The following is a 12,986-nucleotide window of genomic DNA, read 5'->3' on the forward strand; positions in this document are numbered from 1 at the left end:
TGGCAAATTATAAATGGCTTATTTTGTCCAAGTCTAGCACCATCTGATGAAGAGCTGATCGTTCCAGTTTAAAAGCAAGTTCTCATAATTAAAAATGACAAAATCAACATAACATAAAAAGCCTTAGCCCATCCCTGGCATTACCATCCCTACTGCATCATGTTAAATGAGAAACTACTTCCAGTTTACTGGTCTGTTGGCACTCCAGATGTGGTGCATGGGTTTCAGTTTTCCAGTGGTCAAGTCTTTTACTGCAGATGGAAGTAATGGATCAAACGTAATCACCAGGCGTTATCCTCCCAGTTCAGGTCATCTTCATCTCCCCAGCCATCTGGTTCAGTCTTTGAGAGAAAAGAAGTAAAGGAAAAGGTGCAATCATCCACTGGGAAAAATATTTACAATAGTGGGAAATTCTTAATTCTCATTGATTGTCATTGACGGTCACTTTTTACCCCTCAGCTGTTAAAGGCTAATGGGCTACTGTCCCCACAGTGGGCAGGTGGCATGGGCACCCATGTTTGTGAATGTAACAATGAGGTGACAGGATTTTCAAATTCATACAGTAGGTGCATCTACTAAAAATCTTGAAAAAAGGTAATCTCAGTGACCTTAAATTCAAGGTCAGAGGTCAGTTTTTCTGAAAATCATTTTGGATTTTGAATTTTATACTGTATGTGCATCAACTGGCAAGCTGAGAGGTAACACTTGTGGCCGTCAGTATTTTTAAAGTTAGACATGCATTTGTATCTCTTCTGTGTCTTCTGGCTCGTAGGTTCTTCAAAATCATGGCAGCTGTGTTAAATGGTTACAGGTTGCAGTAATTTCCAAAGTTATACACAGAAGTGTAACTGTCAAAAGAATTTCAAGTCATGTTGGAACCTACCGTCACTAGATAATTCAAAGTAAAATTTGTTAGTGTAAAAAACAAAACATCTAGTTGTAAATGGATGGATTCTTATACAGCGCTTTTCTACTCTCCCAGAGTACTCATACAACATGCCTCATTCACCCCCACTCAGACAAGCACTTCCTTCTTTAAGTGCAATCTAAGCATTCGCACACATTCACACTCCGATGGATGCATCGGAGAGCAACTCGGGGTTATTATCTTGCCCAAGGATACTTGGCATGCAGACTGGGGAAGGATTGAACCACCAACCCTTCCAGGCAGTAGCTGATCTGCTCTACCACCTGAGCCACAGCCACCCCAAGCCTAACGAGCCTGTGTTTTCAGGCTTGTTACAGTCTGCATATCTAAAAGTTCTACAAACCAACAAGGCCTCCAAAAACAGTAAAATGAAGAAACAGAGTCATACCTTATAACTGATTGTACACAGATGGTGCTTCACATACAGCGGGTAAAATAAGTGTTGAATACGTCGCCAATTTTCTAACTAAATATATTTCTGAAGGTGCTACTGACATGAAATTCTCACCAGTTATCGATAACAACTCATCCAATCCATACTGAGAAATGACAGGGAAGTATTGAAGTATTGAACAGGCTTGCTTAAATGTATTGAATACTTCGCACGTGATTTTGGTCCATTCTTCCACACAAACATTCTTCCAGGTTCTTTAGGCCCCTTCTATGAACTCTGAGCTTTAGTTCTTAGTCGCTTTTATTGTCATTTTAACCATGGACAATCGTACAGTACAGAGTGAAACGAGGCAACATTCCTCCGAGACCCTGGTGCTACATATGACATAACAGATGGCAAGGGAATAGAAAGCACAAAAACAGCATCATTTCCATAGATTTTCAAGGGGATTCACATCAGGTGACTGGCTGGGACATTCTAGCAGCTTTATTTTCTTTCTCTGAAACCAGTTGAGTTTCCTTGACTGTCTTTGGGATCATTGTCTTGCTGGACACATTCATTTCATCTTCATCATCCTGGCAGATGGCAGCAGGTTTTTATCTCAGTGCATCTTCCCATTCATACTTCCTTCAGTTACACAAACCTGCCCATGCTGTATGCTAAAAAACAGCCCCACACCATGACGCTCCCATCTCCAAACTTCACTTTTGACATGATATGCAACACCTTTTGTCTTCCAAACATGGCCAGAATATATTCTCCTATTATTTCCCAGGCTTGTCTAAATATTGTTCAGCAAACTTTAAATTTGCTTCAACATGCTTTTTCTTCAGAAATGAGATTATGGCGTGGTGAGTGTGCATACAGTCCACGGTGGTCGAGTACAATACTTGTTTTCTTATAAACAATTGTTCCCGCAATCCGATATCAGGGCAAAGCATGTAATAGACACACTGGCCATTTCACGCTTTGCTCTCCAAAACGTGAAATGTACACGCATGTACAAATTGAAGCTTCTGCAGTAAAAGCAGAGGGAGATATTTTATTTCAAGCCAGCATGGAAATAACCACGGGAAAGTGTTTAAACAGACATGAACACATTTGCATATACTTACACATACACACATTAGGCGCCTAGCTTAATTGATTCTGACAATTAAGGACCTTGAATGTACTACTACATTTTTTTGCTCATTACCAACTTTGTAACTTTAAATATATTATATCCCCCTGCTGGTAATGCAACTTCTGCACACGTGTCCATTTCATTGTTTGGAGAGGCAAAGTGAGAAATGAACATGATGGACCGGCGCGCCTATAACACGTTTTGGGGTGATACTGAGTGGTATCTGCTAATTCCATGTTTTTCTGTAGCTCTACACAAGCGGTCCTTGGCTCTTGGAAAACTCTACTGATAATTATTTTCAGTCCGCTGTCTGAAATCGTGTGGGGAGCACCCTGTTGTGTGCCTTCTTTTCTTCATATCAGCAATACTTTTTCCCTGTCTCATTATTTTACGGAGATCTATGGTTTGATTTCTTTGCGTGTGTGGACTGGACGGGTTGTCATTGACATCTGGTGAGAATTTCATCTTAACAGCACCTTTAGAAATATATTTACTTAGGAAACTGGTGACATGTTCAATACTTATTTTACCAGCATTAAGTATAACATAATCAAGATTTCAGAAATCAGGGTAATCCCAGGCAGCTAGGCAGCTGTGATTGAGAACCAATATATTAAAGTATATAAAACATCCTTTCACCAGACACTCACCTCAGTCAGGTCAACTGCTGCAAACTTGGCAGTGAATGTTAAAGTATCGATGGATGAATCGACCTGCAGAGGTTTAGTGTTATCAGAAGATGCTGTGGACAGTTCTGCTTCACGCTTGCCAGTCTCTTGTAGTGACAGCACTGCTGGAGATGACAACTTGATGTCCGGCACCATGTCTGCAAACAAATCCAGCTCTGGGTCTTGCTGTACCTTTGTCTTCACCCTTATAGTAAACTCCTCCCCCAGACCTACTGAACTACTTTTTTGTGGCACTGTAGGTTTGGACTGGGGGTTTAAGCGGTTATGTGATTTCTGAGAGTTCCTTTTCTCTTGAGCCCAGCTATTGTCCCATAAGGAAGTGGCCTCTGTCTTTGTTGACTGCCGCAGTGTTGAGCTCAACTTAAGGGGTTTAGAGGAACCCAGTCTCAGTGGTTCAGGACCATGTTTCGAAGATGGGGAAGCAGCGCCCCCTTTGGGTGGTGCAGGGATGACTGAGTCTGATAAAGGAGCTGTGGGGGAGAGATCCGAGGTAGGTTCAGTGTCCTCAAAGTCATCCCACGGCTCCTCATCTGTGTTCTGATGTGTGATTGCCAGGCTGCTAACTGGATCTACGCCCTTTGAGGCCTGTATGTGGATCTGGACCGAATGCCCATCTCTATTCTCACTATCAGGGTCACTCCAGTCAGGCCAGTCTTCCACAGTGCCTTCTAGTCTGTCAGTCTGCTCTGGGCTAGAAGAAAGTTGGTCCATCTCACTGTCCTGATGAAAGCCATTCAAAGGCAGAGACATCTTTCTACTAACATCTGGAATATACAAAAAATAAAAATAATATGCAATGGACCTTAAATAAATGAACAAATTCATTTGAATTAATATTATGAAGGGAGTTTCTTACCCGATACTGGCTTGATAACCCTTGGTGTCTTGCTACCCGTGTGACCGAGGACTAAGCCTTCAGTCCCTGATGGTCTAGGGAATAAATTCAGCACTTTGGAGGGTTGGGCCATCTGAGGGTGGAAACTTCCAACTATATGGACAGGTGAGGCTAAAGAATAAAAGTAAAGTAAGATGAGAGTAGCTCACTTGACTGTAGTTCTTAAAGGATTACTAGAGTGACATTTCAATTTCCAAATCCAGATTTTCTAGTTTGAACTGGTAGTCTGACTAAACTAGTAATCTTCTTTGGACGAGACAATAATGCTCACGGCACGCTAGGACCCATTTACTACTACACACTGCTGCAGGAATGCTTCCAGCATATAAAATGTTCTTGTAATGGTTCCTGGTTGATTTTTAAAGATTACTTGTAAAGTAAAGCATTTTATTTAAGGTTTTTATTTAGTAAGCTCTGTATGATGCCAGACCTTTAATGCACAATCAGGTTCTGTGCACCCCTTTTATATGGTATAGCTAAATTCTCAAAAAACAACAACAACAAAAGCCTCAGTTTATTTGATATACGGTATCAATAATGTAAATGTACTCTATATATAGTTAGGTCCAGAAGGTTTTGGACAGTCACATTTTAAATAATTTTGCTTCTATACACCACTGCAGTCTTTTTTCATGCAACTGAAGTGCTGAAGGTTTTCACCTTTAATTCAAGGGGTTTAACTAAAGTATTAAATTAGCTGTTTACAAATTGCATCTGTTTTTAAACGATCCCCCACTTTCAGAGGTTCAAAAGTAACAGGACAATTGACTAACAACCAATTTCATGGCCAAGTGAGGCCTGTTTTCTCATTATTTTGTGACAAATTAAGCAGATAAGAGATAGGAGATAATCTCAAGTGTTGCATTTTGTAGTTTTTCCCTTTGAAATTCTCAATATGAGATCCAAATAAATACTGATAAAAGTAAAGGAAGCCATCATTAGGCTGAAAACCAAAACAAACCTATCTGTGAAATAGCAAAAACGTGTTAAGTGGCTACGTCATCACTCACACATCTGAAAATAGAGATACCTCACAGTGCAAATGGATAATGGCTCAAAGCATGATGCAGAAACAACGCAAGATTATCTCAAGGCAAAGATAACATTAAGTGGCCAAGTCAGTCTAATCCCAACGGAACACAGCATGAAGACTGAAAACAAAACTGATTGCAGGGAGACCCACAAACAACCAGGCACCGCAGGCAGCTCCAATAAAACCTAGCAGAGCATCTCACGGGAGGAAACACAGCATCTGATGATGTTCGTGGATTCTAGACTTCATGCAGTAATTGACTGCAAAAGGATTTTTGTCCAGTTACAAAAACAAACTCTTATATTTAAAATTACTGCAGTTTTAGTTTGTCCAGTTACTTTTGAGCCTCTGAAAATTGTCGACATTTAATATTCCAGTAATTACTAAACAGTTTATGCAATACTTTTGGAAAAGCTGAAAATCTGCAGCCGACTGTTTGATTTAAAATCCACTGCAGTGGTTTGCAGAGGCATAACTACAAAAAGTGTCTTTATCCAAAAAAATTAGACATAAAATTTTAATAAATTAGTTATCGCAATACAAGACTTGTGCTGTCTTGCACTGTTTAGTTATTATTTAGATAGAGGTGCTTTCATTGACATTTATAGACAGTGTTGCTTACTTTCAGGGGTCACTTCTGTAGACTTGGTAAAGTTAGGTGTAGTGCATTTAAAGACCTTGGTTCTCTCTCCACCAACAACCACCTGAGCCCCGAGCAAGGGCACCAACACCGCAAGACTCTGCAGCGTCATGGCAACCAGAGAATCATTGGTGTCTCTCATTCCTAACAAAACCTAAAGAGAGTAATAGACAAGATAATATACTTAAGAGATAGTTTCATTTGAATTTTGTTCTCAAGCTTTAGACATTAGATAAAATTGGTGTGATAAAAGTGGTGGCTCTGTGATTGGAAGGTCGGGGGTTCGATTCCCCTGAACAGCTACCCTGAGGTACCCCTGAGCAAGGTACTGTCCCTACACACTGCTCCCCGGGCGCCCAATGGCTGTCCACTGCACTGAGTGAATGGGTTAAATGCAGAGAGGAATTTCCCCACGGGGATCATTAAAGTATACATTATTATTATTATTATTATTATTATTATTATTATCATTATTAAATTGGTTACAATTTCTGGGGTTGCCTGTTTCACCCTGTTTAAGCTATTACCTAATCTCCCCATCTGGTAAGACTAAAGAAAAAAAAAATTGTTTATTGGTTTAAACATTTTCCAAAATACTGAACATTTCAGCTTCAACTGTCTTCGTTTTTTTGACAACAAGAACAACAACAAAAAAGTTTGCTTCTAAAGTAACACCCCACCTGAGGTAGGATCTGGTTTTTGAGTTCATCGTGGGAGAAAAACTCAGCGTAAAGGTGGATGTGGGTCAGCAGCACAATTCGGACATGTTCCTCATTGACCTTGTAGAGTTCAAGAAGCTGAGGAATCACATGCTTACGGTAAAGGGACATAGACAGCAGGCAATCTTCACTGCTACCACCACCACTGTTATCTGTCCACAAAGGTGAAATAAAGAAAGTTTCATAAAACATTTGTGCCTGTCAGGCAAATACTAAGTTCTGGCTTTCTCTCAGAAAATGGGATTAGAAGATCTGGTTATCAGAAGCCAATTTTTGTTCAAATGCAATCTCACCTTTCTTTGGCCTTAAAAGATGAGGCAGGAAGCTTTTTACAGCCATGGGTTCTGCAAAAACGAGAGAGTTAAGGAGTTTGGGAGCAAGGCGTGTAGCTATCAACTCTTCAGGGAGGTTCTGGACTCGGTCTAGAAGAAACCTAAAAAACATAAAACCAAAACACTACGTAAGGAGAATATATACACCATAATACAAGTTAAAGAAAATTCTATCTGTGAAAAAAGTCCACATATAACATGTAACAAGATCACTACATTATTTCTTACTTAAAGAATTCATTCTTCTCTTCTTCTGTCTTTAGGGTGAGACTGTTCAGAAAATTCATCACTTCCAGAAAGTCATTCCTGTTCACAGAAAAAGAATGTTTGCTTAAAAAAAAAAATCATTCTGAGTATTTAATGATAACTACAAATCAAACCTGACCACACAAACCTGAAAAAGTCATTGGTGAGCAAGGAACTGAGTGGCGGCCGCGACATGGGGTCAGAGTTCAGCAGGCCTGCCTGCAGTGTTTTTGTCAGGCTGGCAGCAAGCTCCTGTGACACTGAAAACAACAGTGCAAGCATATGATAATGTACATGCAGGTTAAACCTGAAAAAATGAAATGTGATATTCAAGGTCACCTCTCCTTACCATAGCCATTAAGGAGGGGAATAAGAGACTCCACCATCATCCCAAAAGAGTAACAGTCCCGAGAGTGAGCATGTTTATCAGGAAGGATTTTAAAACCCTCCACCTGTCAAGAAAACGTTTCTTGAAAACCTGTCAACACAGTGGGAAGTGCTTCTTGTCAATCATTAACTTTAACCTGCTTACCTGCTCTTCTGGAGGAAGATAGCTGGCCTCTCTTGCATTCTGGATGCTTGTGAGGAACTAAGGAGTTTAGGAATAGCCAACATTTAACATAAACCTGATATTTTACAGAGTGAGTCTTCAAACAGTCTAAAAAAAAGTGCATTAAAACTGCTGAACTGTATATACATTGCAAGAAAAATAGCTCAATGTTTGGATAAATCTTTGAGTTGAGTGAACACACACGGACTGAATTGTGGTATTACAGTCATACAAAATGTTTTCTCAAATATCAGTTAGCATGTTATGACAGTACGATTAGAAAACAGCTTAACCAGTATTACCGTAGTTTTCGGGTCATAAGTCGCTACTTTTTCCCCCACACTGTGAACACTGTGGCTTATACTGACGTGCGGCTAATGCATATTGTTTTTCATTCAGCCAAAAACATTTTGCCTGGTAACAGTAGACCAATAAAATTGATAAGTAATATATATACTGTATATATTTTTACCGGTTGTTAAGAGACGTAATGTTGTTTGTGCACTGTTCCGTAAAAAAACCATGAGCAACGTACTTAATACTTAAAGGTAGCCACGTTACAGGTGCTGTTCAAGGAAAGAAAGCATTTGCAGTATGTATTTTTGTATGTTACCATGTTTATGTTACCTTACGGATTAATCCTCACGTGTAATATTTCTGTGTAAATATCTCATATTAGAAGTGAAACGCATACGGCTTAAAATCCAGTGCGGCCTGTAGAAGTACAAAATTTATGTTCTTTCTAAAATTAGAGCATGCGGCTTTTAATCAGGTGCGCTCTGTAGTCCGGGATTTACGGTATGTGCTTTGGCTACATGATATCAAAGTGGAAATGGTTAGCTATAATGCACAGAATCGCATCAAGCAAAAATTAAAAACAGCTCATCAGCACAAACACCTCAAACCAACTTTTAAGCACAGTGGTGGAGGGATGATGATTTTGGCTTGCTCTGCAACCACATGACCATGGCACTTTGCTGTCATTGTGTCAACCATGAGCTTTTCTGTGTACCAAAGACCAACTCTATCCAACAGCTAAAACTTCAAGTAGTTGTCAAACAAACAAACAAACAAACAAAAACAAAGTCTAGACCTTAAATCAATTGAAATTTGACATCATCTCCTAAGCCAATGCCTGCAAACCTCAATGAACTGAAACAATGTTGTAAAAAGAGTTGTACAAAGAGTGGGTCAATATTCTTTCACTATGATGTAAAAGACTGAGAAAGCTACAAGCTACTGAATCATGATATTTACTTAGTTTTTCCACAGGACAGTAAAGAATTCTTCTCAAACTTTCTTTTTCACATGACTGCCCACATGGCTTTAATGCACTTCTTACCTCAGGAGTTGCTTCAGAGAACTTGCAGACAGTCTCCATCCCTCCCAGTTTCCAATGACCATCATCACTGACAAATACAGATGAAATACAGACGTTGTTGTGGCTCGACTTACCCTGGTGGAAGAGCAAGACAAGTTTGGAACTTGCATGAATATGCATGCATGCATGTTTAATGCAAACAGAACAACATCCAAGGGTCAATCACCATCTCCATCTACCTTGTTTTTCCCACATGCTTTGATATAATCATGCAGAGACTGTAAAAACACTCACCCTCTCATGCAGAAAAACAAGTGCCTGCAGGAGGTCATAGATGCCTGCACAAATTTCCTCTGGGGAGAGACTGTCTAACAGTAGCTGCAGGGGCTGCACAGGCTCTGTCACCAGGTGGATGCCACCATTCTGCACTGAGCAGGACAGGAAGCGCAGTAGACGTGGGTGTCGCAGTGTCTTCAGGTGCTGGGTGAAATGTGTGGATGATTAAGCAGGTGTAAGAATTGCAAATAATTAGTATTTTAAATTACCCGTCAGTTAAGACACAAAACTCATACTTTCACTTATTTAATTCTAGTCACAACAGAGAATACTGAAGTTGGAGGGGGCTCTTCCACTACGCAAAACCATGTTAATTTTTTTTCTTAATTAAAATGTTACATCCACATTACACACTTGTGTGTACAGCTCAACTTCACACACAATCACACGTGATGCAATAATTCGCTTTTTTAAAGAACTTTTTTTCTACAGAGTTTTAGAAAAGGCAGAAAACCGACTGGAGAAGTTTGGTAAAAATGTCTCAACGCTGCAGCGGTACTTTGTGTCCAACATGATCATGGCAGCGTGCTGGCTGCACACTTCCACGCATAATGCACATGAGCGACGGCAAAGGCGAGCAGCGACATCTGGAAATTACACACCTTGGCAGCTTTGTTGACTTTGTCTTCATTGCCACGTTTGTGAACAAACACAGAAGCGGGCTTTCCATCCTGGAGCACCGCCGAGTACATGGTGGGTCCGGTGGGCAGAGTCAGGAGCGGCTCCTCCAGGGTGCAGCTCCGCACCGCGCTGCTCTCCGCACCCATGACCGCGGTCGTTCTTTATGAGCAGCCACTCAGGTCATAAACTAAGCAAGCCAGGCGTGATACGTGGCAGTGCGAGTGCCTGTCAGTAAAGAAACAGACACGAGTACTTGTTATAGAGTTAAGTTGACATACCGGTACCTGTTTCAGTAAACTGGATGCACCACTTAGTGACAAATTAGCTAGCGTCAGTTGCCTAGCAGGCTAACCTTAGCACTACGTTAGCAAGCTTGTCATTGCTGCCCTTGTCGGTAGCTTTTCCGCCTCCAAACAACCATGCCAGTCGAAGTGTACCACAGATTAATTCAACGAGTTTTGCGAACTGCTTTAAAAGTAAAAAAATAAATAAATCCCGTTTCCTTCTTGTCAAATCACCGATGCTAACGTGGAGCAAGAGCTGCGCTGTAAACAAGGACCTTTCCGGTAAAAGACGAAACCACAGAGGAGGGGTTGGTACTTACTTGTAATTACTCACTTGGTTGAATAACTTAATGTTTTTCAACTTTATTTTCAAAAGATACAGGTTTCAAATCCCTTCATCATAAAATAATTCGTTAATAGGTTTATTTGTTGTTGATACATTGATACAAAAGAACGAACACCCCTCCCCGTAAGCTAATGGTTGCGACTAAAGTGGTGCGAGATAACGCAAGTAATCAGCGGAGAGTTGAGCGCCATATGGTGAGTGAAGTGAAAATAGAAACTGTCACTATTCATTTGAGTTACTTAAATCATACTTTATGTCCTTTTTAGAGAGAGCAGTCCATGTGTGTCTTTCTTTCCTTTACCTGTTATACAAACTCTGAAAAGCACACTGTTTCATTCTCAGCAAAAGCGGGTGTGCTGTCCATAATGTTAGGGTAACACATAGGTATAAAAGTTAAAATCACCTTAAGTCTTAAGTGTATATTTATTTTCTTATTCCTTAGTTATATATATATTTGTTAGGTTTTTTGCACTGATGTAACCGGAGCTTCGTCACTGGACATAGCGGAGATGACAATAAAGTTTACTTTGACTAAAAAGCTGTCAAAGCATAGTTTCATAGTTCATTCCGGTTTCATTCCGGCAGCTGTGGCTACAACTGTAGCTGCCTCCACCAGTGTGTGAATGTAAGAGTGAATGAATAGTGGAATTGTAAAAGCGCTTTGAGGGTTTCGAAAAGCGCTATATAAATGCAATCCATTATTATTATTATTATTATTATTATTATTATTATATGCATAATATACAAGACTCCCAAACACAGCAAGGTTAAATAAAATAAACCATATAAACACTACCAGTTCACGTAAAGCCATCATGGGATGGTAAATATAAAAATTTGCATCCCAAACTTTATTTCTATGTTAGTGGGGTTCTTAAAAATATATATATTTCTGATATGCTTTACATTGCTTGTTAATTAAAACTGCTTCCATCTTTACCACCACCACCACTACTGGATTTTTGGAATTAATACTAAAGGCTGCAGGGTTGTGTTGTGGTTACCAATGTCACCTTACAGCAAGAAAGTGTTGGTTTCAAATGTTCTCCCTGGGTCCTCTGGCTCCCCTAAGCAATCCAAAAACATGTATGCATATGAGAGAGTGAACTGTTGTCTGTCCCTCTGACAGACTGGTGACCTGTCCAGGCTGTATCCTGTCTCTCATCCTATGTCAGCTGGCATATGATCTAGCCTCACCATGACAGCAAATTGCACAAGTCAAAGTGGAGGTGTGAAGTAACAAAGTACAAATATTTTGTTACTGTAAGTATGTAGCTTTTGCAGATATATGTACTTTACATAAGTATTATTTTTTTTCTAACAACTTCTTACTTTTATTACCTATATTTTTAACCAAATGTCTGTACTTTCTACTCCTTACACTTTCAAAACAGACTCGGTACTTTTGGTGTAAGACATTTGAGGGGAGTTCTTTTTTTTCTTCATGTCAGTGCGCATCTTCAAACATCAAACTTTCAAAATTTGAGCCTCAACAGCAACACATGAAAGGCAATCTTACTCGTGTATTATTCACAACGATATGTCACATAAAAAGAGACGAAAGAGACCATAATCAGGGGTTAAAATGCCAAAAGGTGATTGCCTGCCAAAAACTGATTTCCGGTATTTGCTAAAAAAGTGATTGCCTGTATTTAAATTGCCATAAATAACTTGTTGGCTTATAATATCTAAAACATATGTCAAATGTATCCCTCATGAACGATATCAAGTCATCTTGAGCCACAAACAACATTCCTATCTCAACGTAGAAGCCGCAATCAATTTTTGGCAAAGTGACTTTTATATATCCTTTATTTATCCAGTTAAAAAGTCTAATTCACATTAACAAATGCCTTTTTAGGAGTAATCTGGCCAAGAAGACAGCAGGAATTGCAACAAATATAACAATAATTCTATAAAGATACTTCCAAAATGGACTGGATTGGTTACAATGTAGATACAGTAATCCAGAGTCATAAAGATACTTGAAAAACATGTATTTTTTTAATTCTATAAATAACCCCTTTGTAGATCCTTTGTAAATCCTGTTCACTAAAGTCTATTGACCAATATTTACTTATAAAGACATGACACATAAAAAAATACCACATCGAAACATTGGAAATCAATTTTTGGCAGATAACCACTTTTCGGCACAACACAGGAATGGGTGCACATGTCCGTAAGTTGCAGTTGCTGTACTTCAGCATCTAGTTAGCACTACAGAAGAGGACCAAGAGAAGCATAAAAGGAGTGATATTTTTTTAAGTAGCAGGTAATTTCAAATGCAACGTTTTTGTCACCTCAAGAAATGTCAGTAAACACACAAACTGTTTGTGTGTGCAGTTTGTCACACTGTGTGTCTGCTAGCTAAAGAAAGGTAGAGCTGCTGTGAAGATGTTAATTTTACTCAGAGATGGAGAGCGATAAAGACAGGGCAGGAGAGGAAGAAGAGAGGTTATATTTAACCTCTGCTCGGTGGTGTTTGATAAACTGGAAATTTGAATATCAGGTTTGTACATATTA

The 12,986-nt window shown here is 39.5% G+C and overlaps 1 protein-coding gene across 1 annotated transcript; it reads right to left on the minus strand.

Moving 5' to 3' along the window:
- Nucleotides 1-21: 21 nt before the first annotated feature.
- Nucleotides 22-10,383, minus strand: scyl3 (SCY1-like, kinase-like 3). Its single transcript, XM_085347902.1, has 14 exons — nt 10,183-10,383; nt 9,812-10,055; nt 9,168-9,353; nt 8,895-9,008; nt 7,535-7,591; nt 7,352-7,454; nt 7,151-7,262; nt 6,985-7,062; nt 6,718-6,857; nt 6,386-6,576; nt 5,688-5,859; nt 3,994-4,143; nt 3,099-3,901; nt 22-341 (listed from the first exon to the last, which is right to left on the minus strand). Exons 2-14 carry the CDS (start codon nt 9,974-9,976, stop codon nt 282-284), a joined length of 2,331 nt encoding a protein of 776 aa, XP_085204028.1. The 5' UTR covers nt 9,977-10,055; nt 10,183-10,383; the 3' UTR covers nt 22-281.
- Between the last annotated feature and the right edge of the window lie 2,603 nt (nt 10,384-12,986).

This window comes from Diplotaxodon limnothrissa, linkage group LG23, assembly GCF_057381915.1.
Source record: "Diplotaxodon limnothrissa isolate DT_005_m linkage group LG23, D_limnothrissa_male_GT1.1, whole genome shotgun sequence".
NCBI classification, from domain to species: Eukaryota; Metazoa; Chordata; class Actinopteri; order Cichliformes; family Cichlidae; genus Diplotaxodon; species Diplotaxodon limnothrissa.

Bases quoted from the DNA above. Each gene is read 5' to 3' on its own strand.
- scyl3 (XM_085347902.1), bottom strand. From the start codon at position 9,976: ATGGGTGCGGAGAGCAGCGCGGTGCGGAGCTGCACCCTGGAGGAGCCG. The intron at 9,009-9,167 runs GTGAGTGTTTTT...CTCTTCCACCAG, and splicing joins TTGTTTTTCTGCATGAGAGG to GGTAAGTCGAGCCACAACAA. The intron at 342-3,098 runs GTGAGTGTCTGG...TTTCTCTCAAAG, and splicing joins CAGCAGTTGACCTGACTGAG to ACTGAACCAGATGGCTGGGG.